At 44.8% G+C, this 24,655-nt stretch overlaps 1 protein-coding gene across 5 annotated transcripts in view; it reads left to right on the top strand.

The window, feature by feature from the left end:
* Positions 1–992: 992 nt before the first annotated feature.
* ADGRB2 (adhesion G protein-coupled receptor B2) overlaps positions 993–24,655 on the top strand; it is a 335,460-nt gene continuing 311,797 nt past the window's right edge. For 3 of the 5 annotated variants that reach the window (XM_081961839.1, XM_081961836.1, XM_081961835.1), the window contains exon 1: positions 3,439–3,533. In XM_081961839.1, coding sequence (XP_081817965.1) covers positions 3,441–3,533 — 93 coding nt within the window. In that variant the 5' untranslated portion in view covers positions 3,439–3,440. Of the gene's footprint in view, positions 1,188–3,438; positions 3,534–24,655 lie in introns of those variants that run through there. The other 2 variants (XM_081961837.1, XM_081961838.1) reach the window with 2 other exon arrangements.

Raw genomic sequence — 24,655 nt, 5'->3', positions numbered from 1 at the left:
GGATGGAGGCTAAAACATATGAAGAACAGTTACAGGAACTGGGCATGTGAAGAGAAGGACCAGGGAGACAGGTTAGCAGTCTTCCAATATTTAAGGGGCTGCCACAGAGAGGAGGGGGGATCAAGCTATTTTCCAAAGCCCCTGGGGGCCAGACAAGGAATAATGGATGGAAACTGATCCAGGAGAGACTCAACCTGGAAATAAGGAGGAACTTTCTGACAGTGAGAACAATCAACAGAAGTTGCCTTCGGAAGTTGTGGGGGCTTCATCACTGGAAGCTTTCAAGAAGAGATTCAACTGCCATCTGTCAGAAATGGTGTAGGGTTTCCTGCTTGAGCCGGGTTGGACTAGATGACCTACAAGGTCCCTTCCAACTCTGATAATCTGTTATCCCTCCGAGCTAGGCAAGGTCGCTCTGACGAAGCTGGCCACGGAATGCAGCTCTCGGCCACCGGTTTCCTTCCCTCCCTCCCTCCCCGCCCGCCACTTTGATCTAAGCGGGACCACCTTAAAGCCCCGGGAGCCGTTCCGCGTCTCCCCCCCCCCCGCGCGGGCTCCTTCCGCGCAAACTCTTCGCCATGCCTGCCTCCCGCCGCTCTCGCCCTACTCCACACGCAGACCGGGCGCCGACCCTGCAGGAGCCGAGGCAGCGCCAGGGCCAGCCTTGCTGCAAGCGGGTTGCGGCGACGGCAAGAGCGAGCGAGGCGGCAGAACCGGGTCCGCCGCGCGTGCCTGCCTGCCTGCCTGCCTGCCGCCTGCTTTCCGCCTGCAGGATGCGAGCCGGCGGCCGCTCGCTGTTTCCCACGGCAGCGGCTCCGCTCCTCCAGCCCCAGCAGCCCAGCCGCCGCCGTCCAAACTGGGAGACGCTGGTGCATTAGTTCAAGCGGCGCACGCCGAGGGAGTCGGGAGGGGGGAGCTTCCCCCCCTCCTCTCCATCCCCCCCCCGAGGGAGGAGGAGGAGGAGGAAGGTGGAGACTTTGTTCCCCTTTCCTTTGGCGTCTCCCCCCTCTTGAAATTAACGCAAGAGCTTGGCGGGCGCCGCAACTTCAAAGGAGCTTTAATATTAAAGGACTCGTATCCACGCCTCCCCTCCCCCCCACCCCCCACCCCCAAGGGATGGCAAACTTCAACTCTCTCGCTGCCTCGGTTGGGAAGGAGATCTCGAAGTCCTGCTGAATAACGATCAGGTAAGCAGCGGGGGCAAGACTTGCCCGGGAAGGGGGAAAAGACCGGGAGAGGGTGGGTGGCAGGGCGGGGGGGGGGGGACGCGGTTGGCATAGCCTCTCGGTAAGCTAGCCCCGCTGCTCTTTCCCCGCGCCATCGGTCCCCCCCCCCCCCAATCACTTGTCACGCAACCAGAGGAAGAGAAATGTTATGTAAAACAGGTGCACAGCAAGTTGTTCTGGCAGAAGGAATTTTTTTTCCATCCCCCCCCCCCCCCAATGACGGCAGCCTTTCCTTCCCTCCCCCCGTTTTCCGGCGATTCGCCTTCCAACAACCCCATCCTGGTGCCAAGAGAGAGGGAGAAAGAGAGAGAGAAAAAAGAGGCGTCGCGCCTGGCTGCAAAATGCCCGGTACTCAATCCGCCCCCCCTTCAAGAAAACGACCCCCCCTCTACGCATTCTTTCAGTGTACGAAGTTTGGTTGCGCTTAAAGCGGAAATCAAGGGTGGGGGGAATCAAAGTCTCTCTCTTCCCTAACCCTCCCCGATCTTTTTCGCTGTTTGGAATCTATTTTATGAATGAGTCAAACACCCCCCTCCTTTTTCTCCCACGGATGAGTGGACTTGGAAGTTTTTTCCTTGGCTTCGGTATGTAGGGTATTGTCGTGGGGAGGCGGGGGGGGGGGCTCTGTTGGTCCCATCAATCCCCTTCTTGTGGTTCTCCTTCATCCCCCCCCTTTTTTTTGGCTGGGGAAGACCCAGGGTACAAGAGTCCGTTTCATCTCCCGCCTCCCAACCAGCCCTCTTCTCCCACTCTCCCCCCCCCCAACCTCCATCCCCACGCCTGCTTCCTTCGTTCCTTTGCTGCATTTTTGATTGTATCCGTGCTGAGCTTCTCTGGGGTCTTTTTCACCCCCCCTCCCCACTCATTCCGGTTACTGGCATTTTTCACGCTATGCAAAAGATCTCCAATAAATCGGGGGTGCTTCACAAGGAGAACGGTTCAAGACCCCCCCTCCCTCGCCCCCTCTCTCCTTTGCGTGTGTGGATTTATGGATGCCCAAACCGTGTGGGGAGGTGGGAGGGGAGGGCGGGGGGGGCGCGAGGTGGATTTTCCCAGCCTCTGGCTTTCTCCGTGGGCACGCAACGCCTCCGATCGGTTGGCAGCCGACGTGGGTGCGTTTCGACTTACATTCCGCCTTGTGCCGAGATGATGGAGGGTTACCCTTTTCGGCGATTGCGGGAGGGAGGAGGGGAGGGTGGCGATGGGAGGGAGAGATCGGGGGTCGTGGGTTGCTTTACCCCAGGCGGACCATGTGCCTAATTTTTTTCCTCTCTCCGTGGAAAAGCGGCGAAGTATCGTTAGAGTCGGAGAAGTAGAAATTTGGATTAGCCATCTTCGGCGGTTTAATTGCTGTACCACTCTCTCTCTTGCAATCCTGCATCTTTTTCGAAGCGGGGGGGGGGGGGAAATCCGCTTCCCCGCACCCCTCCCTCTCGGAATGGATTAAAACCGGGCCAGGGATCTGCTTTGAAAGGGTAGAATCAATGGACTTGCTTCTTGGAAACCTCGCGACCAACTACTGATTTTTTTTAATTTGTTTTTTTAGTGTTTCCTCCACCCGCCCCCCCCCCCCACCCGCCCGCAGGTGTTCTGTATTCTTTGCCGCCTGCTAGAGGAAAAGAGAGGAATTGCACCTAGTGATCCTGTCCGAAACTCTGCTTCTCAAGTGCGTTGTAACCGCGGAGGTTCGCTCGCTCTATGTGTCAACTTGGTCCTTGCTTTTTCCCCAAGCGGTTTTAAAGGTGGGGAATGCTGGGGAACGACCTGTTGCCACTTGAAGTCGCAAGAGCGTTGCCTTGTGCTAGATTCTGTCAATAAGGCAAATGCTACAGTTAAATAGTTTTGGAGGTGGAGTTTTGGGGGAAAAGATTTAGACTTGGTTGGTTAGCTATCTTCTTCTTTGGCTTGCGTGTAAATTTAGCAGCTTCTCCCACAGACGTCAAAATAAACATTTCCCTGTGTGCCTGGCTGACATCTCAGAAGCCCTCAACCGTATCTGGGTCTTAACTACAACCGTGGTCTCTTCCCATTGGATAATCTGCAAGATCAAAGCTTCAGCAGTTTTTTTTTTTTTTTAAAAAAGAACATCTCTGATATAGCTATCTTTGTGTCGACTTTCAGAAACTCCCATTCCCCCGGAAAGGGAATCTGTAGGATTTGCTGTTTCTCCTCCTCCTCCTATTTCAGTACAAGGCATTGCATGGAACTTCTTTGATGGATGAACTCATGTTTCATGGAGACTCTGGAAGAATAGGAAAAGGAGTTGCTTCCTGGGCACTCCGGCTTCAGCTGCTGTTAGCTAGAGAGGTGAGAAACGTCAGCCGAGAGTCTGTGAATGTGTAAAATAACCCAGTGGAAATGAAGATTTGGCTGCTGGCAGCAGAGAAGGGTTGTGAGGAGTCATTTGTATGCAAGCTTTTGTCTTCCTTCCCCAGTTTGCACTCTTGGTTGGCATTCTGCTCTGGTTCTTTGCACACTCGCCCCTCTACATACAAAGGTTCAGATGTGGCAGAGGCTTCTGGACACACTTTTTCGGCAGCACACGGGCGGTGTGTCTTCGGCTGGATTTAAGAAGCTCCATGCACGCTCCACTGAGTTTTGTGATTGCCCAGATGAATCGGGAGGAATGTCTCCTGCCATATCTATCTGGTTTGCTCCAAAGATATTTGGAACGGTGCTTGAGGTTAGAAGCATGAGCCAACATCCTGCCCTTCCTCCTCCCGCCCCATTCATATGACCTCTTGGCCAGGAGATATTCCCTCTTGGTGGAGAGGACCCTGCCTGAGGTCGGCTTCTACCTCTCTGCATGCCGTAAAAAAAAATTGGTTGCAATCACATTTTGCAGAATCCTTGGAAGAGTTACTAAGACACATGCCCAGCATTTTGCATTCTCAGATGTACTGCGGCATGAATGATGATGATGATGATGATGATGATGATGATGAGGGTTGATCACATAGTCAGCCACATGTTGAGAGTGGATTTGGCATTTTTAACTCTATATCGAGTTCTGGAAGCAGAGTTGTAGTGGAGCGAATGTAGAGCTGTTGTGTTGCCAGAGAACTTGGAAGCATGAATGGTTTCAGCTTAACTCTTTACTGACCTGCGGGGGGCCACTACCTGTATAAGAAATGGGAAGGGCTCGCACCATGGGATAACACCCCCCCCCCCGCTCCAAGAGTGCCCCTCAACTGACTCAGTTTAATGTCACTCTTTGCAGCTTTGCATTGTGAGACACTCTGTGATATCTTGGTCCAGTGCAAGGCAGGAACAATATTGTGTGCTGAGAGGAAGAATGTAGGTTGGTAGACCTCTGAAGTGGGACATGTGTCTCTGCTCCAAATTGGCGGTGGTAGAAGCTGCTGTTCACCCTAAACACACGCGAAGAGCCATTGGCATCGCCATGGTTACTCATGAAGATGGGGGGGGGAAGAGAGATGGGGGAGAAAGGGAGCTTAGTATATTTTATGCAGCACATTATGGGATGTAAAAGGTTTTCAACACAGGTTTTATTCCTCGAAGCTTTTCTTTCTGCATTGGAAGTTGTGGAGGTGAGTGCTCCTGCATTGTAGAATCAAGCTTTGGATAGGTTTTGCTCAGATGTACTAAGGTAGCTTTCCCCAATATGGTGCTTTCTTGATAGGTTGGTTGGGGTACTCAGTATCTCTCAGCTGGCCTGGCAGGCTGTGCGAAGGGATATTGGGCTTGTCTGGAAATTTCAGACCGTAATTGGTACAGTATATCTGTCTTGAATGTCAAGAGAAAGGTACTAGGCAGTTACTTTTGGTTAAAGCCACGAAGAAGGGCAGCGGAGGCAAAGGCAGAGAGATGATCATTACTATAAGGGCCTAGGAAAACGAGAAGGCTGGGGAAGAACCATGGAAAGTAACAAGATTTGGAAAATGGGGAAGTTCATCTAAAACAGTAGCCGAGGAGCTGAAAAAAAGGCATATATTGATTTGGGAAGAAATGCCCAGGATAGCTTTTTGTTTTGGTGTGGGGGATCCTTTCTATCCATCCTACATAAAAATGAGGAATGCAGAATTGCCTGCATTTGGTTCTCGGTTTGGTAGCCAGAGCCTGGAACTCTGATATACAATTTCTCCAATGTTTTCTTCTCCTGCAAGACGTATTTATTTTTATTTCATTTCTTGGAGGTTATTGGGAATTTTTCCTCCCTTATTTCCCATACTGGATGCTTTGAAGCTTCTTTTATGGTCAGAGCTAGTGGGGGATCTACTATGATGGGGACTCTGTTTTCTGCGATGCCTCTCTTGAGGTCCCTGAAGCCTCTCTGGTTGTGCATAACATACGGAGACCCTCTTCCCCTCTCGGGATGCATTTCTCCTGAAGACACGAGGGAAGTGTGGAAAGGCAAGGAGGCCCTGGAGGAGAGAGGAATCCATACCATGGAATGAAAGGCAGGATGTTCCCCAGGACCTCCCAGCCAACTACTCAATAAGTTTAAGAACACTGGATTCAGTCAGAACAATTTCGCCCTAATTCTCTTCCCCAGGAAAATTGAATGAGAATTGATGGAGAAAAATGCAGATTGGCTTTTAGTCATGGCATTGAAATTAAACCAAATTAAATTAAACCCAGGAATGTCTGCCTCCAGTGGACTGAATCCTTCTTTTTCCATTGCAAGGCAGAATTTAGAATAGAATAGAATAGAATAGAATAATAGAATAGAATAATAGAATAGAATAGAATAGAATAGAATAGAATAGAATAACAGAGTTGGAAGGGACCTTGAAGGTCTTCTAGTCCAACCCCCTTCCTAGGCAGGAAACCCTATAGCACTTCAGACAAATGGATATTCAACATCTTAAAAACTTCCAGTGTTGGCGAATTTACAATTTCTGGAGGCAAGTTGTTCCACTGGTTAATTGTTCTCACTGTCAGGAAACTTCTCCTCAGTTCTAGATTGCTTCTCTCCTTGACTAGTTTTTATCCATTGCTTCTTGTCCTGTCTTTTGCTGCTTTGGAAGATAGTTTGAGTCCCTCTTCTTTGTGGCAGCCCCTGAGATATTGGAAGACTGCTATCATGTCACTCCTAGTTCTTCTTTTCATTAAATTAGCCGTGCCCAGTTCCCGCAACCATTCTTTATACGTTTTAGCCTCCAGTCCCCTAATCATCTTTCTTGCTCTTCTCTTTACCATTAGCTCAGAGAGCAGCAGCTACAGTAGTAGCTCGTAGTTACCTGATCAAAATTCAGCTGCTGGGAAACTGACATCGATGACAGCTTGCAGTCTCTCAGGGTCATGTGATTGCTGTTTACAATCTTCCCAGGGATCTACTGACAAACAAAGTAGTGGGAGAAGCTGGGAACAAACCCCATGATTCACTTAACAACCATAGCGAACAGGTCATACAATTGGGTGTGACTTTCTTAATGACTGCATCACTTAGCAATAGATGTCAGAGTCCCAATTATCATCATAAGAACCATGGTGGCACAGTGGTTAGAATGCAATATTGCAGGCTTATTCTGCTGACTGCCGACAGTTCAATTCTCACCAGGCTCAAGGTTGACTCATCCTTCCATTCTTCTGAGGTCGTTAAACTGAGGACCCAGATTGTTGGGGGCAAAGATGCTGACTCTGTAAACCGCTTAGAGAGGGCTGTAAAAGCACTGTGAAGTGGTACATAAGTGCTATTGCTATTGCTAAATTGAGGACTTTGTATGTTTGAGCAAGGCAAGAGAGAATCCGTGCAGACTTATTCTTGAGGTGTCCAGTGCTGCCCTTTGTCTTCTTATGAATTATGGAGTCCCAGCAGTAATTTTGAAAGATTGATGGAATGCTGGGAAAGACTGAGTGCAAAAGAAGAAGAAGGGGGCGACAAGAGAAGGAGGGGACTGGATGGAGTCACTGAAGCAGTCGGCATGAGCTTAAATGGACTCCAGAGGATGGTAGAGGACAAGAAGGCCTGGAGGACCGTTGTCCATGGGGCCGTGATGGGTCGGACATGACTTCACAACTAACAATTACAAGCAGTAATTTGATGAAAGGGTCTGTTTTATCCAACTTTTTTCATTGCTCCTGATGTGACAACTATGACAGATAGCATGACAAATGTTATATGTGCTCAGGAACACCCTAGTCATCTTATTTTGACCTAGACTTGAACCCAACTGTAGAGTTGGCTAGGCTAGAATTGGGGAGACATTAATTAAATTCACTTTTGCTGTGAATTGACCCAGTTTGCCCTGGGTCGCAGGTGTCTTCTCCACCCCACTCCACCCGCTCCCAACTTGGTGACTATAGAAGTATGGCACATCAACTCCCATAATACTATCTCCATCTAATAGGATTTGGCCTCTGGACATGCCAGAACTTCATGGTCACCTAGTTTCCATATCACCCTGGTTTAACTCTGATTTGTAATCACAGTTGCTTTTGCAGGACATGCCACCATAACCTTGGTTTATGAGCCATAGCATCCTGCAAATGCAGGGCAGCTCATCTTAGCTGTCCCTTACTAAATGTTAGAAGACCACCCCTTCTGATTTCATAACAACATCCCCCAAATGTAAGTGAAATAATTATATAATTGGTGTAATGCCTAGATGTGTTTGGTGTCACTTACCTAACAATTTGAAAAAAAAAAGTCTAATCCTATCATTGGATGATGATAGAATGATGTATGTGGTGTCACCTGCTTGCCCCCCCCCCCCCATCCCATGAATTACCCACGAGGCTTAGCAGAATGTGTGAACTTCATATCTGCCTTAGGAGCAATAAAGCATCCCCTTCAATTCGTCTGGCAGCTACACAAAACCACTGAAATCGTTTTATCGAAACCTAATGTTGTTTATTCTAACTTGCAGTGGAATTTTGGATTGAGGTCCAAAATCTTGGAGACCGATCTTTCAGATATGCAACTCTAAATCCTTTTCCTTTTTTGAACAAACACGGTTGGCTTTTGATTGAATTTCTTTGACGAGTGCCTTATAATTCTCAATAAATAAGGATGCTTCATTTTTCTTGGACTGCGTACAGAGGGGCAGTGATGTATTTTCAAGGCTCTTGCATCCCTGGCCAGCTGCCCTCTCTAAACCTCACTCCAATTTGTCATCTGGAACTTGAAAAATAGGTTTAATTGTTCTAATAATTACACTAAATTTGCATAATTCAAGATAGGGTAATCATTTGCAGATAAGCCTGTGAAATTGGAATGGATGCTTTTTTTTAAAAAAAAAAGTCTTATGCGTATCATGGTTCATTGCTGCTCTCTGTTTAGGAAAATGAAAATCCACTTTGGTGTCCTTTTACTTCAGACCTGTTTACTTGGAATCTAGAATTAGGATACACCCCTCCCCCCTCCCCTTAATTTTATCACTTGAGGCTTCGGGGCTTGAAAGAGGTTTGCACCTGAAATACGCTACTTGTGGACAATGGAGTCACCTTACTTGGTTTAGTAACGTGCAGGGTTTTTAGTGGACCCAGGAATGTGAAAACATACTGGTTAATATTCCTCATGCCGTACAGTCGCTGTCCAGGAGTCAAGTTTAATATTCCTTTATTCTAGAAAATATGAGGATCTGATGTCAAGGTGAACTTGCATAGCAAGCAGTTACTTGAAATTTGCAAGGTTTGAGAATTCAGATAAAATTGGGAAACTAAGAAGGTAAAAAAGTATGTGTGTGAGTCTCTCTCTCTCTGTGTATGTGTGTACAGATGGATGGATGGATAGAAATGAGGGAGGGAGGGAGGGATGGGGGGAGAGAAAGAGAGAGAGAGAGAGAGAGAGAGAGATGAGCCATGGTGGCGCGGTGGTTAGAATTCAGTACTGCAGGGTACTTCTGCTGACTGCTGGCTACCAGCAGTTTGGCAGTTCGATTCTCACCGGCTCAAGATTGACTCAGCCTTCCATCCTTCCGAGGTGGGTAAAATGTGGACCCAGGTTGTTGGGGGAAATATGTTGAGTCTGTAAATGTTTAAAGAGGGCTGTAAAGCATTGGGAAGTGGTACATAGATAGATAAGTAGGGAGGTTGGTAAGCAGGTAGGTAGGTATATAGATGATAGATAGATAGCCAGAGAGAGAGAGAGAGAGAGAGAGAGAGAGAGAGAGAGAGAGAGAGAGAGAGAGAGAGAGAGAGAGAGTAGATAAATAGATATAGTCTAGATGATAGATAGATAAATAGATAGATGATAGATTGCGAGAGAGAAAGAGAGAGAGAGACAGACAGACAGACAGACAAATATAATGTAGATAAATAGATATAGATAGATGATAGATAGATGATAGATAGATTAGGTAAATAGATGCTGCAGGTTAGCTATATAGACATAGACATAAAGTAGATATATAAATACATATAGGGGTTTTGGGTCTTTGAGTGTGTGTAAAAAAAAGATTCTTTTCAAAATATAAGGATAACCAGGTTGAATGATATTGAAAGGTCTAGCAAAGACCAATAGTAGAAGGCATAAACAGGACATTGAGATAATCACTTTGTTCTCTTTAGTTTTCTCTTATTAAGGACAATCTGTCTTTTCCTGGGTTTATTTAACCCATCTTTCCTATCCACCTGCAAATGGAATCATGGTTGAGAGGGAAATCTGAGCAGTTGCCTCCCAACCCCTCTGGAAGGGGCCAGGGATGCTTTAAGCCCTTTATTTTAAACAAGTTAATAAGGTCAGCAGCATCAAGTTAATAAAGTCAGCAGGGAAGACTCAGAAGGGAACATTGGAAGTCCTAGGAAGGCTGTGGGAGGAGGGAAGGAGCAGAGGGGTTCATAGATGAAGGTTTGGGACCATGGTTACCTCCCTGCCCAGTCTATGAAACCTGTTAAAAGGGAGAATTGTGTCTCTTTGGGGTAGAACATTGTCTAACCCTGGATTGACCTGCAGCCTTGTTGATGCATGTCAAAGGCTGTTCAAGACCATTCATAGAGTCATAGAAATGGAAGGGATCTTGGAAGCCTCACAAAAAACAAGGCGTGCAGAAGGTTTGGGAGGCCTGCAGAGTGCAAAAACGTTTATTTATTTATTTATTTATTTATTTATTTATTTATTTATTTATTTATTTATTTATTTATTTATTTATTTATTTATCTCTTCAAAAACTTGGTGCTTCTTATATTCCAGAATGTCCTATAGTCTGAAAAATACCTGCAATAACGCATTCAAACCACTGCGCCCCCACAGCTCTATAATTCAGTTTCCCTTGCATTCAAAGACAACTGATTGATCCAGCTCTGGTCACCCCAGGGGTGTGTTCTCTCTTGAACGTGGAAAGAAAGGAAGTTGGAAATGCAGTGAGGGCAGAGCACAAATAATGGAAACTAGTACATCTCTTGTAAGTTCCGTCTTCCAGAATGCAGAGAAGTTGCTCTCATTTTGGACACTCTAAGGATCAATGAAAGCAGAACATGTTTCACGGTTAGTTCTGGAAGCCTTCTGAATGGATTTCAAAAACAATTTAACTCCTTAGTTGTGGAAACTGCTTATAGACAACTTTATAGGACATCTTCTGTACCTGAAGAAATAGTGTAAACACCTGGCTAGTGGTATGGGATTCAACAGGCTTTAATGTTTTATTCCCTGCTTGATTCAGGTATAGAGCAGGCAGTCCAACTTCTGTTAATAGTTAAGGGGTACTGCCTACATTGAACCAGAAAGAAAGGGCAATGGTTCCCCTTGCACATACATGCTAGTCATTCCCGACTCTAGGGGCCAATGCTCATCTCCGTTGCAAAGCCAACACTGTCCAAAGACATCTCTGTGGTCATGTGGCCAGCATGACTAAATGCTGAAGACGCACGGAATGCTGTTACCTTCCCACCAAAGGTGGTTCCTATTTTTCTACATGCATTTTTACGTGCTTTCGAATTGCTAGGTTGCCAGAAGCTGGGACAAGTAACGGGAGCTCACTCTGTTATGCGACACTGGGGATTTGAACCATCGAACTGCCAACCTTTCTGATGGACAAGTTCAGTGTCTTATCACTGAGCCACCGCGTCCCTACTTTGAACCGTAGGGGCATCTTAATACTTTTCTAATACTTCTGAGGACCCTGTTCTGGAGCATCCTTGCCATCCGTGCAGATGTTAATTAAAGACCCCATTGGCAGTTGTTGGGCTCCAGGGGGAACAGTTGGAGATATGTTCAGGGGCTGAACCTCCAACAACCTAGAGGAACCTCAGGGAGAATTGTAGGATTCTCGGGATCAAAGGAAGCCATGAGGCTTCCCAACCCTCTTGATGTAGGCAAATGTAGGAAGCCATGTTTTTTAAGCAAGATTACTAGCATGGGGTGGGAAACCTTCCTTCCAGTTATTCCCTAAAAGACACATGATTTGTTGTTGTCTTCAGTGAGAAGCCCGTGATCATGTACAAGAACACTGTGAGAAAGAAGGAAGCCCCATGACTTCCTTTCAAACAGCCCAGGCAGTTTACTACTTTCCCACTGTGAACAGCAGCAGGAAACCAACCTTCTGTTTCCATTGACCAGCAAATGAGCTCACTGGAACAGTGTGTGTGTGTGTGTGTGTGTGTGTGTGTGTGTGTGTGTGTGTGTGAGACTGAAGACCACTTAGTGAGACTGAAGACCACTTATGTGTTAAGGTTAAAAGCTGAGGAGATCCTGCATCCTTATGATCTTTTATTAAGAAAGTCATCTTTATTTTTGAAGATATCCAGTGGGGGGTTCAGTTTTTTTTTTATTTAGTAGTAGTAGTATGATTCCTAAGATGACACGGTGGCTCAGTGGCTAAAATGCTGAGCTTGTCAATCAAAAAGGTCGGCAGTTCGCGGGTTCAAATCCCTAGCACCGCATAACGGAGTGAGCTCCCGTTACTTGTCCCAGCTTCTGCCAACCTAGCAGTTCAAAAGCATGTAAAAATACAAGTAGAAAAATAGGGACCACCTTTGTTGGGAAGGGAACAGCGTTCTGTGCACCTTCGGTGATTAGTCATGCCGGCCACATGATCACAGAGACGTCTTCGGACAGCGCTGGCTCTTTGGCTTTGAAACTGAGATGAGCACCGCCCCCTAGAGTCGGGAACGAATAGCACATATATGTGAGTGGAACCTTTACCCTTACTACGACCCCTAACCAGAATTACAAACCGAAACACATTAAAAATGGAAATGAAATGGAACCAAAAGAAGATAAAATATTGCCATTGAAGAGGACTTCACCGGTGGGGCAAGACAGGTCTGCCCAGTTTGACAGGCAGTATAACCAAGTTTCCCTACGTTCAAAGAGATTGAAATGAATGATTCAGGGGTGGGTTCTGGCAAGCGCTACTGCTGGTTTGCTCATGCAAACGCCATGCGCACTTGATGCACACTGTGCACAGTGTGATTAAAGGTGTTCTGTGCATGCGCAAAACCTAAAAACAAGGGGGCGCCGCCGTAGGTGGCACCAGAAGAACCGATTCAAGGGCATGGCAGGCCTGGGTCACTGCCGGTTCCAGTGACAGGCGCCAAACCACTACTGGTTCAGCCGAACCGGTCCTAACCAGTAGGAACCCACCACTGGTATGATCTTGAAAAGCCAATTTGTCAGCTTAACCATGCAGCCAAAATAAGCATGGCTACCTTAGACCAAAGACAACCGTATTTATTTATTTCTTGGCTTTATTATTTATTTATATAAATAACTCAAGGAGGTGAATGTACCGAATACTCCTTATTTTCCTCACCACAACAACAGCCCTGTGAGGTGAGTTGGGCTGAGAGAGAGTGACTGGCCCAAAGTCACCCAGCTGGCTTTGTTCCCGAGGCAGGCTAGAGCTCACCATATCCTTGTGTCCAGTGGTGGGATTTTGTTACCGGTTCTGGGGGTGTGGCTTGGTGGGCATGGCAGGGGAAGGATACTGCAAAATCCCCATTCCCTCCCCACTCCAGGGGAAGGATACTGAAAAATCCCCCTTCCTTCCCCACTCCAGGGGAAGGATACTGCAAAATCCCCATTCCCTCCCCACTCCAGGGGAAGGATACTGCAAAATCCCCATTCCCTCCCCACTCCAGGGAAAGGATAATGTAAAATCCCCATTCCCTCCCCACTCCAGGGGAAGGATAATGTAAAATCCCCATTCCCTCCCCACTCCAGGGGAAGGATACTGAAAAATCCCCATTCCTTCCCCACTCCAGGGGAAGGATACTGCAAAATCCCCATTCCCTCCCCACTCCAGGGGAAGGAAACTGCAAAATCCCCATTCCCTCCCCACTCCAGGGGAAGGATACTGCAAAATCCCCATTCCCTCCCCACTCCAGGGGAAGGATACTGCAAAATCCCCATTCCCTCCCCACTCCAGGGAAAGGATAATGTAAAATCCCCATTCCCTCCCCACTCCAGGGGAAGGATAATGTAAAATCCCCATTCCCTCCCCACTCCAGGGGAAGGATACTGAAAAATCCCCATTCCTTCCCCACTCCAGGGGAAGGATACTGCAAAATCCCCATTCCCTCCCCACTCCAGGGGAAGGAAACTGCAAAATCCCCATTCCCTCCCCACTCCAGGGGAAGGATACTGCAAAATCCCCATTCCCTCCCCACTCCAGGGGAAGGATACTGCAAAATCCCCATTCCCTCCCCACTCCAGGGGAAGGATACTGCAAAATCCCCATTCCCTCCCCACTCCAGGGGAAGGATACTGCAAAATCCCCATTCCCTCCCCACTCCAGGGGAAGGTTACTGCAAAATCCCCCTTCCCTCCTGATCAGCTGGGACTCGGGAAGTGAAGAATAGATGGGGGGTGGGGGGCAGCCAGAGATGGTATTTGCTGGTTCTCCGAACTACTCAAAATTTCCCCTACCAGAACTGGTCGGAACCTGCTGAATACCTGCTTGTGTCTAGCTTGGTGTCTTAGCCACTCAACCAAACTGGCTCATTATATACCTTATATTTATACTCTTAATAATTCTATCAGTGCAGAGCCAACCCAGCAAGTGCAGGATTCAGTGTTTATTCAAGCAAGGGCAACAACAGTGATTGTAAGATGATTCTCTCACACAGAGAAAAGAAAGGTAGATTTTCTTCCCTGCCTAATCTTCCTCTATTATCATAATTTCAGTAACTCTAAGATGAAACTTCCATTATAAAGGCAAATTATTTAGAAGAGGAAAAATGTAGTTCTACTTTCATTTAAGAGCAGTATGATTCAGTGGTAAAAATGACTTATGAATAGGTTAAACCTTTGTTCCGTCTTGCTTCTTCTGGGAATTCATTATAATTTTCTTAGATGAATGTTTTCTGTGCAGGACTGATAAGAGGGTACCAAGAGAATATATGTGAGCTGCTTGAGCACTAAATAACTGATTGTTTGATTATGTGCCATCAAGTTAGTGTTGATTCTTATCAACCATCTAGACTTCAATTAAGATCTGTCCCTAACCTTAACTCCATTCCACTTGCTCTTCTTCTTCCTCCTTTTCTCTTTCCTTCCACCTTTCCCATTAGAGTTTTCTCCAGGGAGCTGAGTCTTCACAGAATGTGTGCAAAGTAGAATAATTTGAATCTGGTCATTTGTGCATTGAGTAAAAATTCTGAGTTGGTTTATTTGATGATCCATCTTTTTTTTTTGGACTGCCCAAAATTATTAAATATTCTCAGGGATTGTCAGGCCCAAAGAAACAGGAACAACATGTGGAGTAACTTCTGAGTAGTTTCTTTACTGTTGTTCACCTATGGACAGAATCTTGCCCAACTAAAGCAATTATCGGCAATAACTGTAGATATACTCTGTGAATTGCTAGGGAAGGTCTCATCTTGCTCTGTTCCTGCCCACCTCTTTGCCCTCCCTCCTGTCTGTGATTCTGGAGTATATTCCATCACAGGAGTCTTCTCAAACACCAAAAGCACCAACCCTCTTCCTACCCTGTTTCTTCAAAATCCAACTTCCACTTCCACTGAAGTAACATGCGCTTCAAAATCTGCTTTCTTCCCCCTCTTTTTTGTCAGATTAAAACTATGCTACTGCTCTGATTTCAGGGTTTCCCCCATTCATCTTCCATTTCTTTCCTCCCCCATCCCTCACTCTATGCAAAAGGCAAAGATGCTCTTGAGATGTGACCTAAGTCGGTCACTCCATTTCTCAGGTAGGCATTCAGTCTTTTTTTGTCAAGGAGAAATATCCTTCATCTCTAGGAAGTCTTTATGCCATGTCTCCCATTTGGAAAATAATTTTTAAGTTGATAGGTATGGTAGAATAAATCCTCCCAAAGGATCACAGGTCTGCTAGCAGCAGGGTCTCTTTCTGGCAAAGGCTACAACTATGAAATGACAGCAGCCAAGGCAGGATTCCTGGGACAGAAGCGGGTGACATGTTAAGAAGAAAGTGAAGGAACCATTGACTCTCAGCTCAAGGGGACATCCCCAGATAATTTCTGGGCAACATCTTCTCTCTTTCTTCCTTGCCTAGGGGTAAAGGCCAGATAAATCTTCTTTCTGCTTTTGCTCACAAACAGAACTTAAGCTTATGTTTAAATCACAAATTGAGGGTCTGTTGTAGCTACATCTACCAAAACCCATCTTGATACTCTTGGAAAACCTTGGTTTTCATTCTATTCTTTACCTTTCTTGGTTTCTAAGAATCTTCATTAGGAGATCACAAACTTCTGTATCCTGAATGTGGAGACAATTTTTCATCATGCACTTGTGTTCTGTTATGCTATTATTTTTAATAATCATACTTAGCAGCAATAGGAGTAATGGCAGGGATAGTCAAGTAATAATATTTAGCCAGAGAGAAGAAAAGATATAATGTGGGCTCCAGAGTCAATTGTGACACCAAACTGAACGTTCAATTGATAACAAAATTGAAATTGAAAATGTTGGCATGAATGGAAATGGCAGATGTTTTCTCAAATGAATGGTCTTTTGTAATGTCACAGAATAAGGGGCATAGTGACCTAGGGGTTAAGATGCCAGGCTTGTCAATCAAAAGTTTGGCTTTTCGAGACTCAAGCACTACATGACAGGATGAGTTCCCATTCTTGCCCCAGCTCCTGCCAACCTAGCAGCTTGAAAGCATGCAAATGTAAGTAGATCAATAGGTACCACTTCGGTGGGAAGTTAACAATGTTCCATGTGCCTTGGCAAATAGCTATGCCAGGCGCATGACCACGGAAATGTCTTTAGACAACACTGGCTCCCTTGGCTAAGAAACTGAGATGAGCACACACCCTAGAATCAGACATGACTGGACAGCGGGAACCTTTAATCTTTGCCTTTAATGTCAATAGAAGCGATACAAAGCAAGGAAGCAAATTTGGCATGTTTCCAAGCTGAGGGGAAGAATACAGTGGAAAGATTGCATCTTGTAAGAAGTGCCTCCATCTGTCTGGTGAAACATTTGCAGAAATCAATATCTGATTTTGGCCTAATGTAAGGGTTGAAAGGATAAAAGCTGGACACAAGGAACCGTTCATGGTGGTTCAGCTGTCTTCATGATTACACAAAAGCCAGGTGTGGGTATATGTCTGTGATGGCGAACCTGTGGCAGGTGTGCCGGAGGTGGCATGCAGCGCCTTCTCTGATGGCATGTGAGCCATCGCCCCAGTTCAGCTCCACTGCACATGTGTGTGTGCCTCCCGCCAGCCAGCTGGTCTTCGGGTCTCTGCTGTGCAGGGTGCATGCAGGGAGCACTGCGCACGTGAGTAATTTTAATTTTATTAAATTTATAGACCGCCCCCTCTCCTCAAAGGGACTCGGGATGCATGTGTGTGTGTGGGGGGGCGCATTGCATTTGGGGGGGTTCGGGCACATGTGCACGCATTTGCACCGGCATGTCCACACTTTGGGCACTTGCTCTGAAAAAGGTTAGCCGTCACTGATAGATGTCGTCAAATCAGGTTTCTAAAATAGCTCAAAGCTTCTTAGGAATCTCAGAGTCAGATTGTCTCCTGGATCACACCCACACCTCACAGTGTGACTTGGGATCAATGTTTCATCAGTGCAATTTTCTTCCATTCCTTCTTATCCATGGGAGTCAATAGCTCATTAATGGAGAGTGCATAAGGAAACCTGTTAAACACAATAATTTCCTCATTATATTTAACTGATTACTTTTGCTGCCTTGAATGAAAAAAACATTGATTCCTCTGAATGTGGTCCTCCTTTAAAAGGCCCCCAAGGAATCAGGACAACATTTTTTTAACCTCCAAAGAAAATGTTTTAGGTGATCTCGGACCTCTCAATCCATGCACACGTTCAGAACATTAAGTGAATAACATGGCGTGTTTGGTTGAACCGGCTCCTAAAAACAACTGTGCATCAATCTCTCTGGCACTGGGTTTCTCATCCTTGGCAATTTGAAGATGTGTGGATTTCGACTCCCAGAATTCCCCAGCCAGCAGGGGGAATTCTGGGGGTTGGAATCCACACATCTTCAAGTTGCTAAGGTTAAGGAGCCTTGTCCTGGGACTTATACCTGCAAAGCTGAAAGAAATGGCAATTTGGCCTGGAGATCCCTTCTTTGAAGAGAGTGGGAATTGATTAAGCTTCACCAAATGATTGGCAGCCTTTTCAGGCACGGAGGGTCACTATCTCCCTTCAAAATGAACAAAAAAAAAAAGATTGGCAGAAATCTGCCAAAATCTTGCAAAGCTTCAGTGATCTTCTTTCTGTGAGCTTTTGCTTCTTTGTAGAAGAGCACAGTGAAAGATTATTTAGTTATTTGTTTATTGTTTGTTTGTCGAACAGGTACAAGATAACAAGTATAGGTATGAACATAAACATGAACAATGGAAGTAAGTACAAATAAATGGAGAGAGTAAGACCGGGATGTTAAGCATGCTAGCGGGCTTATGCATGCCCACTTTACGGACCTCTGAGGAATGGCGTGAGGTCCACACTAGACAGTTTGAGATCAAAGGTTTGTGAGATTGTGAAGATTTGAGGATGTAACAACAGAGTCAGGTAGAGCATTCCAGGCGTTGACCACTCTGTTGCTGAAGTCGTATTTTCTGCAATCGAGTTTGAAGCAGTTTACTTTGAGTTTGTATTGATTGTTTGCCCGTGTGTTATTGCGGTTGAAGCTGAAGAAGTCGTTGACAGGCAGGATGTTGTAGCAGACTATTTTGGGTACTGTGCTTAGATCATACCGCATGATCAAACCGCAGTTCTAGATTGTCCAAGCCCAAAATTTCATTTTTAAAGGAAATGACCAAATACTGAGGTTTTGTGGACTCCATTTAGGGGCGCGTAGGGCATTGTGAAGGCCGAGTTTTCAGTTCCTTGCTTAAGCACTTATGTATTTCACTCTTCTAGGTAATAACATTTTTGCTCCCCAAGTGCCTCTCTCTCTCTCTCTCTTTGTGTGTGCGTGTGTGTGTGTGTGTGTTTATGTGTATGTGTCTGTCTGTCTGTCTGTCTGTCTGTCACACACACACTCAAGAGACTCACAAAAACTCCTGCAACTTCCTTTTGCCCTTAATTGATATTCTGCATCGCCTTGGTGAATTATAACAAGGCCATTGGGGAACACTCCTTGTTTTCAGTTGCCGATATGCCTGTATCAGGAAAATATCTACACACTTTGAAAGAAATCTGTCCTGGGACAGCGAACCGATGGGGCTGTTTTCTCTGACATTGTGTAGTGCAAATCTGCTTTCAAGGTAGGGATTTTTTGAAATGCAAATGTGCATATCATCAAAACCCTAGAACATTTTATCTCCTTGCCTGTCAAATGGAATCCTTGGTGATTTGTACATGTATCGTGAAAAAAGGGAATCCCAGAAAAATGTAATCTGTTGAGAACCCATTTTAAGGCTTGCAATTTGGTATTTCTTTTTCCTAAATCACCAGTCTGGGTTTTTTTTTTAAAGTGTAAAAGACATAGCCAAAAAACTACACTAATTGTAGTGCTTTCCTTGACATTTCTTGGATGTTTTGACTTAAAATTGGTCTGAAGTTGAGATTTGTTCTTGGAGCTATGGGAAAAGAGGAAAAAAACTATTTAATAGGAATTGACCTCCAAAACATGGATTAAAAAAGCTGGAATACTATTTGTGATCCTAATTATTCCTGGAAAATAATTATTGAATGTTTCCCATGTAACTTTCCTTTGTTTATCAAACCTCCTTTTGCCATTCTCTTCTCCAAACGGAAAAGTGCCAATTTCTTCAGCCTGTCCATTTTTTAAAAAAATAAACGGTTGTTAAGTGAGTCTGACTTCCTCACTGACTTTGCTTGTCAGTGGGATCACATGACCTTGGGACACGCCAACCCGTCATAAATGTGAGTCAGGTGCCAAGCGTCTGAAATCTGATCCCATGACCATAGGGATGCTGCCATGATCTCAAGTGTGAAAAACAGCCATAAGTCCCTTTTTTTGATGGCAATGTAACTTTGGTCACTAAATGAACTGTGGTAAGTTGAGGACTACCTGTACTGAAGAGTGGGGGGGGGGGGAGGCTACAGAATGCTGCAAGAAAGGATTGTGCAAAGAAACAGTGTGAGTGCACACATACACACACACTCATCCTCTATCTGATAATACCACACTAGCCACAAGGACTGCACCAAAAACGATGTTCCTGAGAAGAAAGAGAGAAAAAAAAATTGTATGAGGTTAGTTGGAAAAGAACAGAAAAACACCTACAGCCAATATGATACTAAGCTGGCAGGAATAGCGAACACCCTAGAAGATGGATCTTGACAGACTTGAACCCTGGGCCCTATCTAACAAAATGAAATTCAATGTAGAGAAAAGTAAAGTCTTACACTTAGGCAAGAAAAACCAGAAGTACACATATAAACTGGGTGAAACCAGGCTTAATGGTGACTGTGAGAAAGATCTTGGAGTCCCAAATGAGAAAGCTCTGTATAGGCAAAGAGTGTGAAGATTCTTGTGTTCTTGATATCTTCAGTGAAGGGGGTAACAGGGAGCTTTTTAACAAACCGGGAGTCTTAGTGGACAGCTAGCTAAATATGAGCTAGCAGTGTGTGGTTGCAGCCAAAAAGGTCAATGCAATCCTAAATTGCATTAACAGAGGGATACAATCAAGATCAAGTGAAGTACTAATACCACCCTATAAAGCACTAGTAAGACCACACCTAGTGTACTGTATCGAGTGCCACTATAAAAAATAGGTTGAGATTCTAGAACAAATGCAGATGAAGTAACCAAGATGATTAGGCGACGGGAGGCTAAAACATATGAAGAATAGTTACAGGAACTGGGCAGGGGATGAGATTCAGTTCAAATTGGGGTCTGGCTTATCTCTTGTGAACCTAAACAACCTTTCTCCTTACAATTTATTCCCCTTCAGACCTCATTTTAATAAACATGTATGCTATTATCCTGTCCAATCCATTCCTCTTTCAGGTTTCTTTGTTACGTTAACTATAAAAGGGGATGTAAGCTAAAGATCGGGGTTCCCTCTTTGAATGAGGAATCCCTTTTGTCTGAATATTCTGATAAATTGTAATAAAATGATCTCGGTTTGTCTCATTGGAAAATATGCACACCGAGGCACGAGCCTGAAAAAGCCATATTTGGCCATCACTCTCCAAGTTACGTCTACTAGAGCAAATCAAATTACCATCACAAATCCCCTGGATCACCAAATTAACAAATGTTGTGAGAAGCAGTGGCCTTCCTGTCTCTTGCATAACAGGAGACAACTAAAAAAAAAGAGCTGCCCAAAGAATGAAGGATATAGAAGCACAAAATGATATAGCTATCCTTAGTAAGGTGGGTAACGTGAAATGGCTGAGTAAATACAAACATACTTTTCAAGTAGACTCCTATATGAAGTTATGACTGCCAAAACGTCTTAGGGAGATATTTACGCAAGCAAGATTCGAACAGTTTGACACAAGGGTCAGATATGGGAGATTCCAATGAGCATCTCTGCATTTACGGAGCGGCAGAGGTAGAAGACCTGGCTCACATCCTATTTTATTGTTACTTGTATAGGAGGGCGGGAGACATGGACTTTGGTCCATATACCAAATGGAGGACCCATTGAGATCCCCATATCAAAACAACTTCCCTTATGTGCGGCCAGAACCAGAAAATAACATTTAACGCAGCACAGTCCTTAAACAAAATGGTTCAGTGGAGATCTGCATACGTGGGACTGATTGGGGTAGATTGCAGGGGTGACACCGAAATATAATTTTATCATATTTTATCTATATCTTAAATTATTGTATTCTATTCCCATTTTAGACTGTATTTTATTTCAGTTCCATTTTAAATCATCTTTTATTCCAATTTCATTTTAAATTGTATTTTATCCTATTGCTTTTTGAAATTGCTTTTATCAAATTTTAGTAATAATTTGTTTCTGGGACTTTGCACTTTGATGTGGCCCAAGGGCTAATCAATAAAGACTCAATGTCAAATGTCAAAGTTAGAAAAGGAGCTACCTGATTTTCAGGAAGAAGGTAAGACAGAACCTTCCCTGGTTTCCACCCTGGAAGGAAGTTTGAAAATGTTTTGAGAAAAGAGTAGAAAAACGGAAGAAGCATCTTTTGCAGAAATGTTGCATTAGAAAAATCTTTGGCCACAGGGACTTCAAGCTGGTGACAGCTATTTCAGGACTCTTTCAAAGAAATCTGTTTCCTTATCCCACAGCCAGGAAAGTTTATCTAATTTGCTTTTGGAATTAATAGTTTGCAGTGAATTGGATAAATTGAAGTGGCTCTCTGCTGCAAAAACATCTTTGCTGCTTTTCTTTTTTAGCACGGTTGCTGCTGAGCGAGATAATAACTATTCTAAACAAAAGCTAAATTTGGGGGGAGGCTATTAGAGAGCTAATAGACTCTCTCTTGCTTATGGAAAGATCTAGCTTGGTTTTCTCTTGTCCCACTTGGAGCCTAGCTTAGAGATCCAAAATAATCAGCGAGGGAAATCTTCGGAAAGTCATTTTGGGGCTTGAAACTATATGGTAGAACTCTCGTAGAAGAGACCAGCATCTCTTCACATTGCAAATGGTACCCTGTTTCCCTAAAAATAAGACCTCCCTGGATAATAAGCCCAATCAGGCCTTTAAGCACATGTGCTAAAATAAGCCCTCCCCCCAAAATAAGCCCTTCCCGAAAACATCGCAACACGGCAGCAGCAATAGGGTGACCACCCTCGCCACCTCCTGCACCTCAAAAATAATAATACCTCCCCAAAAATAAAGCCAAGAGCTTATTGCTGGGGTCAAAAGAAAATAAGACCCTGTCTTATTTTTGGGGAAACACGGTATGACAATGGCTGGAGCCCAATTAGACCAGGGATTCCCAAATCCTTCAGATTGTTTATTGCCTACTAAACTTTTGTTAAATTAAAATAATTTAATTACTACTACTGTAATTAATAGTGCTGCAAATAATAATAACAAAATCATCAACAACAACAACATCAGGCTGACTGTGTAACCATCCATAATACTAGTAATAATAATATAGCAAAAGAAAGCAAAGGTAGTACTAATAGTAATAGGTGCCTTTGGATGCAATCCCCAAGCAACTGGAGCACCACTTGAATACCATCAGTATTGACAAAGTCACCATTAGTCAATTGCAAAAGGCAGCTTTACTTGGAACAGCTTACATCCCGTAACGATACTTTTAACACCATCAAACATCCACATCTGCCTATCCCAGGTCCTTGGGAAGGATTCTACAGGTGGATAAAAATGCCAGATCCAGTCTGAACATCTGGCTGACTGTGCCATGAACCATAATAGATAAAGGAGGCCAGTAACAACTCACATCTGATAAGGCAACTGAAGGCTGCCCTTGCTGGTGGCTCAGCATCCAAATTTAGGTAACACAGTTTGGCATGGAGTCTACAGAGTCCCCAAAAGATTAATTGATCCCAATGAACCTTCCATCATTTATCAACTACATATTGACCTCCAGCCATTTATCAGCCATTTAGATAGTCCACTAATGCAGGGAGGTCAGTGTTGATCACTTTGGGGGACATTGATGGAGACAGAGGAGACCCACCCCAGAAAATGGGAAGAGGTTGATATTCTCTCAGTGCTGTCCTTTGCTCATTTTCCCCTAGTTGTAGGTGCCACCACCCACCTTGGCCTGGGGCAGTTGATGAGGGTAACGAGATGTTCTTCAGATCAGCCTTAGCAAAAGGCACCCGCATTTGTTGGCTGAAAGTACATCAGTCTCTGAACAGGATGTTGGGGTCATTCCTGCAAAAAGGTCAAGCAGAAGGAGATTTAAGAGGATGTGTGAATAAAATCATCCAAATACATATCACAGTATTGCTTTGATGATGTTATCATCATCAGTTATGAGCTGTGGTGGCACAGTGGTTCAAGCGCAGTACTGCAGGCTACTTCTGCTGATCATCAGTTGCCAGCAGTTTGGCAGTTCGAATCTCACCAGGCTCAAGGTTGACTCAGCCTTCCATCCTTCCGAGGTAGGTCAAATGAGGACCTGGATTGTCGGGGGCAAGAGGCTGACTCTGTAAACCGCTTAGAGAGGTTTGTAAACAGTGGTGGGATTCAAATAATTTAATAATTGGTTCTATGCCCTAATGACCAGCTGGGTAGGCATGGCTCAGTGGTCATGTGACTGGGTGGGAGTGGCCAACTCAATGTCACTCAGGTCGATGGGCGCTTCGCCTTAGCTGTTACAATGTAATAAAGGTTAACCGGAGAGGCAGTTTCTGTAAGCAGGGCAATAAAAATTAGGCTAGAAACAACACCAGAATGTTTCTTTCCTGACTTCCTTACAGGATTAGCCCTGTAGAGTGGGGAAAAAAACCCCAAAGGATATTTCTTCCAACAACCGGTTCTCCGAACTGCTTAGAAAGTTAACAACTGGTTCTAGTGAATAGGTGAATAGAATCTCTGGACAGTAGTAACTACAGAGAAACAGGAGGCCAAAGCAGCATAGTGACATCATAACAGAAGTCCCACCCCTTTTGAAAGCAAAGTTTGTTAAAATATTCATGACTGGGAGAGACATGGGAATAAGGTCAGCCAATGAATAGGCATAGCAGTTAAGTCAGCCAATGGGAGCTTAAACTGATCTGAGTCTGTGCAGAGAATTGAGACAGAAACTTAAGCAGTCTGCTGCTCTGAGAAGTAAACTAGCAGTCTGTCTGGGCTTGTCTGCTAAAATGAAACTAACTGCTTGTGTTTGCCCGTAACTCTACTGCATTGTGTTTACTTGGAAGAACCACCTGTTGGTATTGTACATTTATTCATCTATTCTTATGCATATAAAGAAGTTAATGAATCCTGCCGCATCAGTTATATGAGTGTGCTTCTGGACTTGAATTTATGCAACAAACTGACAACTTTTTGGCCCCAGGGATTTGGGTGAGTGGGAGGAGGACACAATTTAGATCCTATGCAATTGTGGTTTCGCTCGCCTGCCACTCACCTTCAGCTGTGTGGTCCAGTTCCTAACAGGCCACAAACTGGTACCAGTCCTTGGACCAAGAGTTGGGAACCCCTGGTGTGGACGGCCTTGGCGCCCCAACTTATTGGCTGCATCAGCAA

Source organism: Natrix helvetica, assembly GCF_964273705.1.
Source record: "Natrix helvetica genome assembly, chromosome: 9".
Lineage (NCBI taxonomy): Eukaryota > Metazoa > Chordata > Lepidosauria > Squamata > Natricidae > Natrix > Natrix helvetica.
Note: the sequence above shows the minus strand (reverse complement) of the source record. Positions and strands in the feature narration are given on the sequence as shown.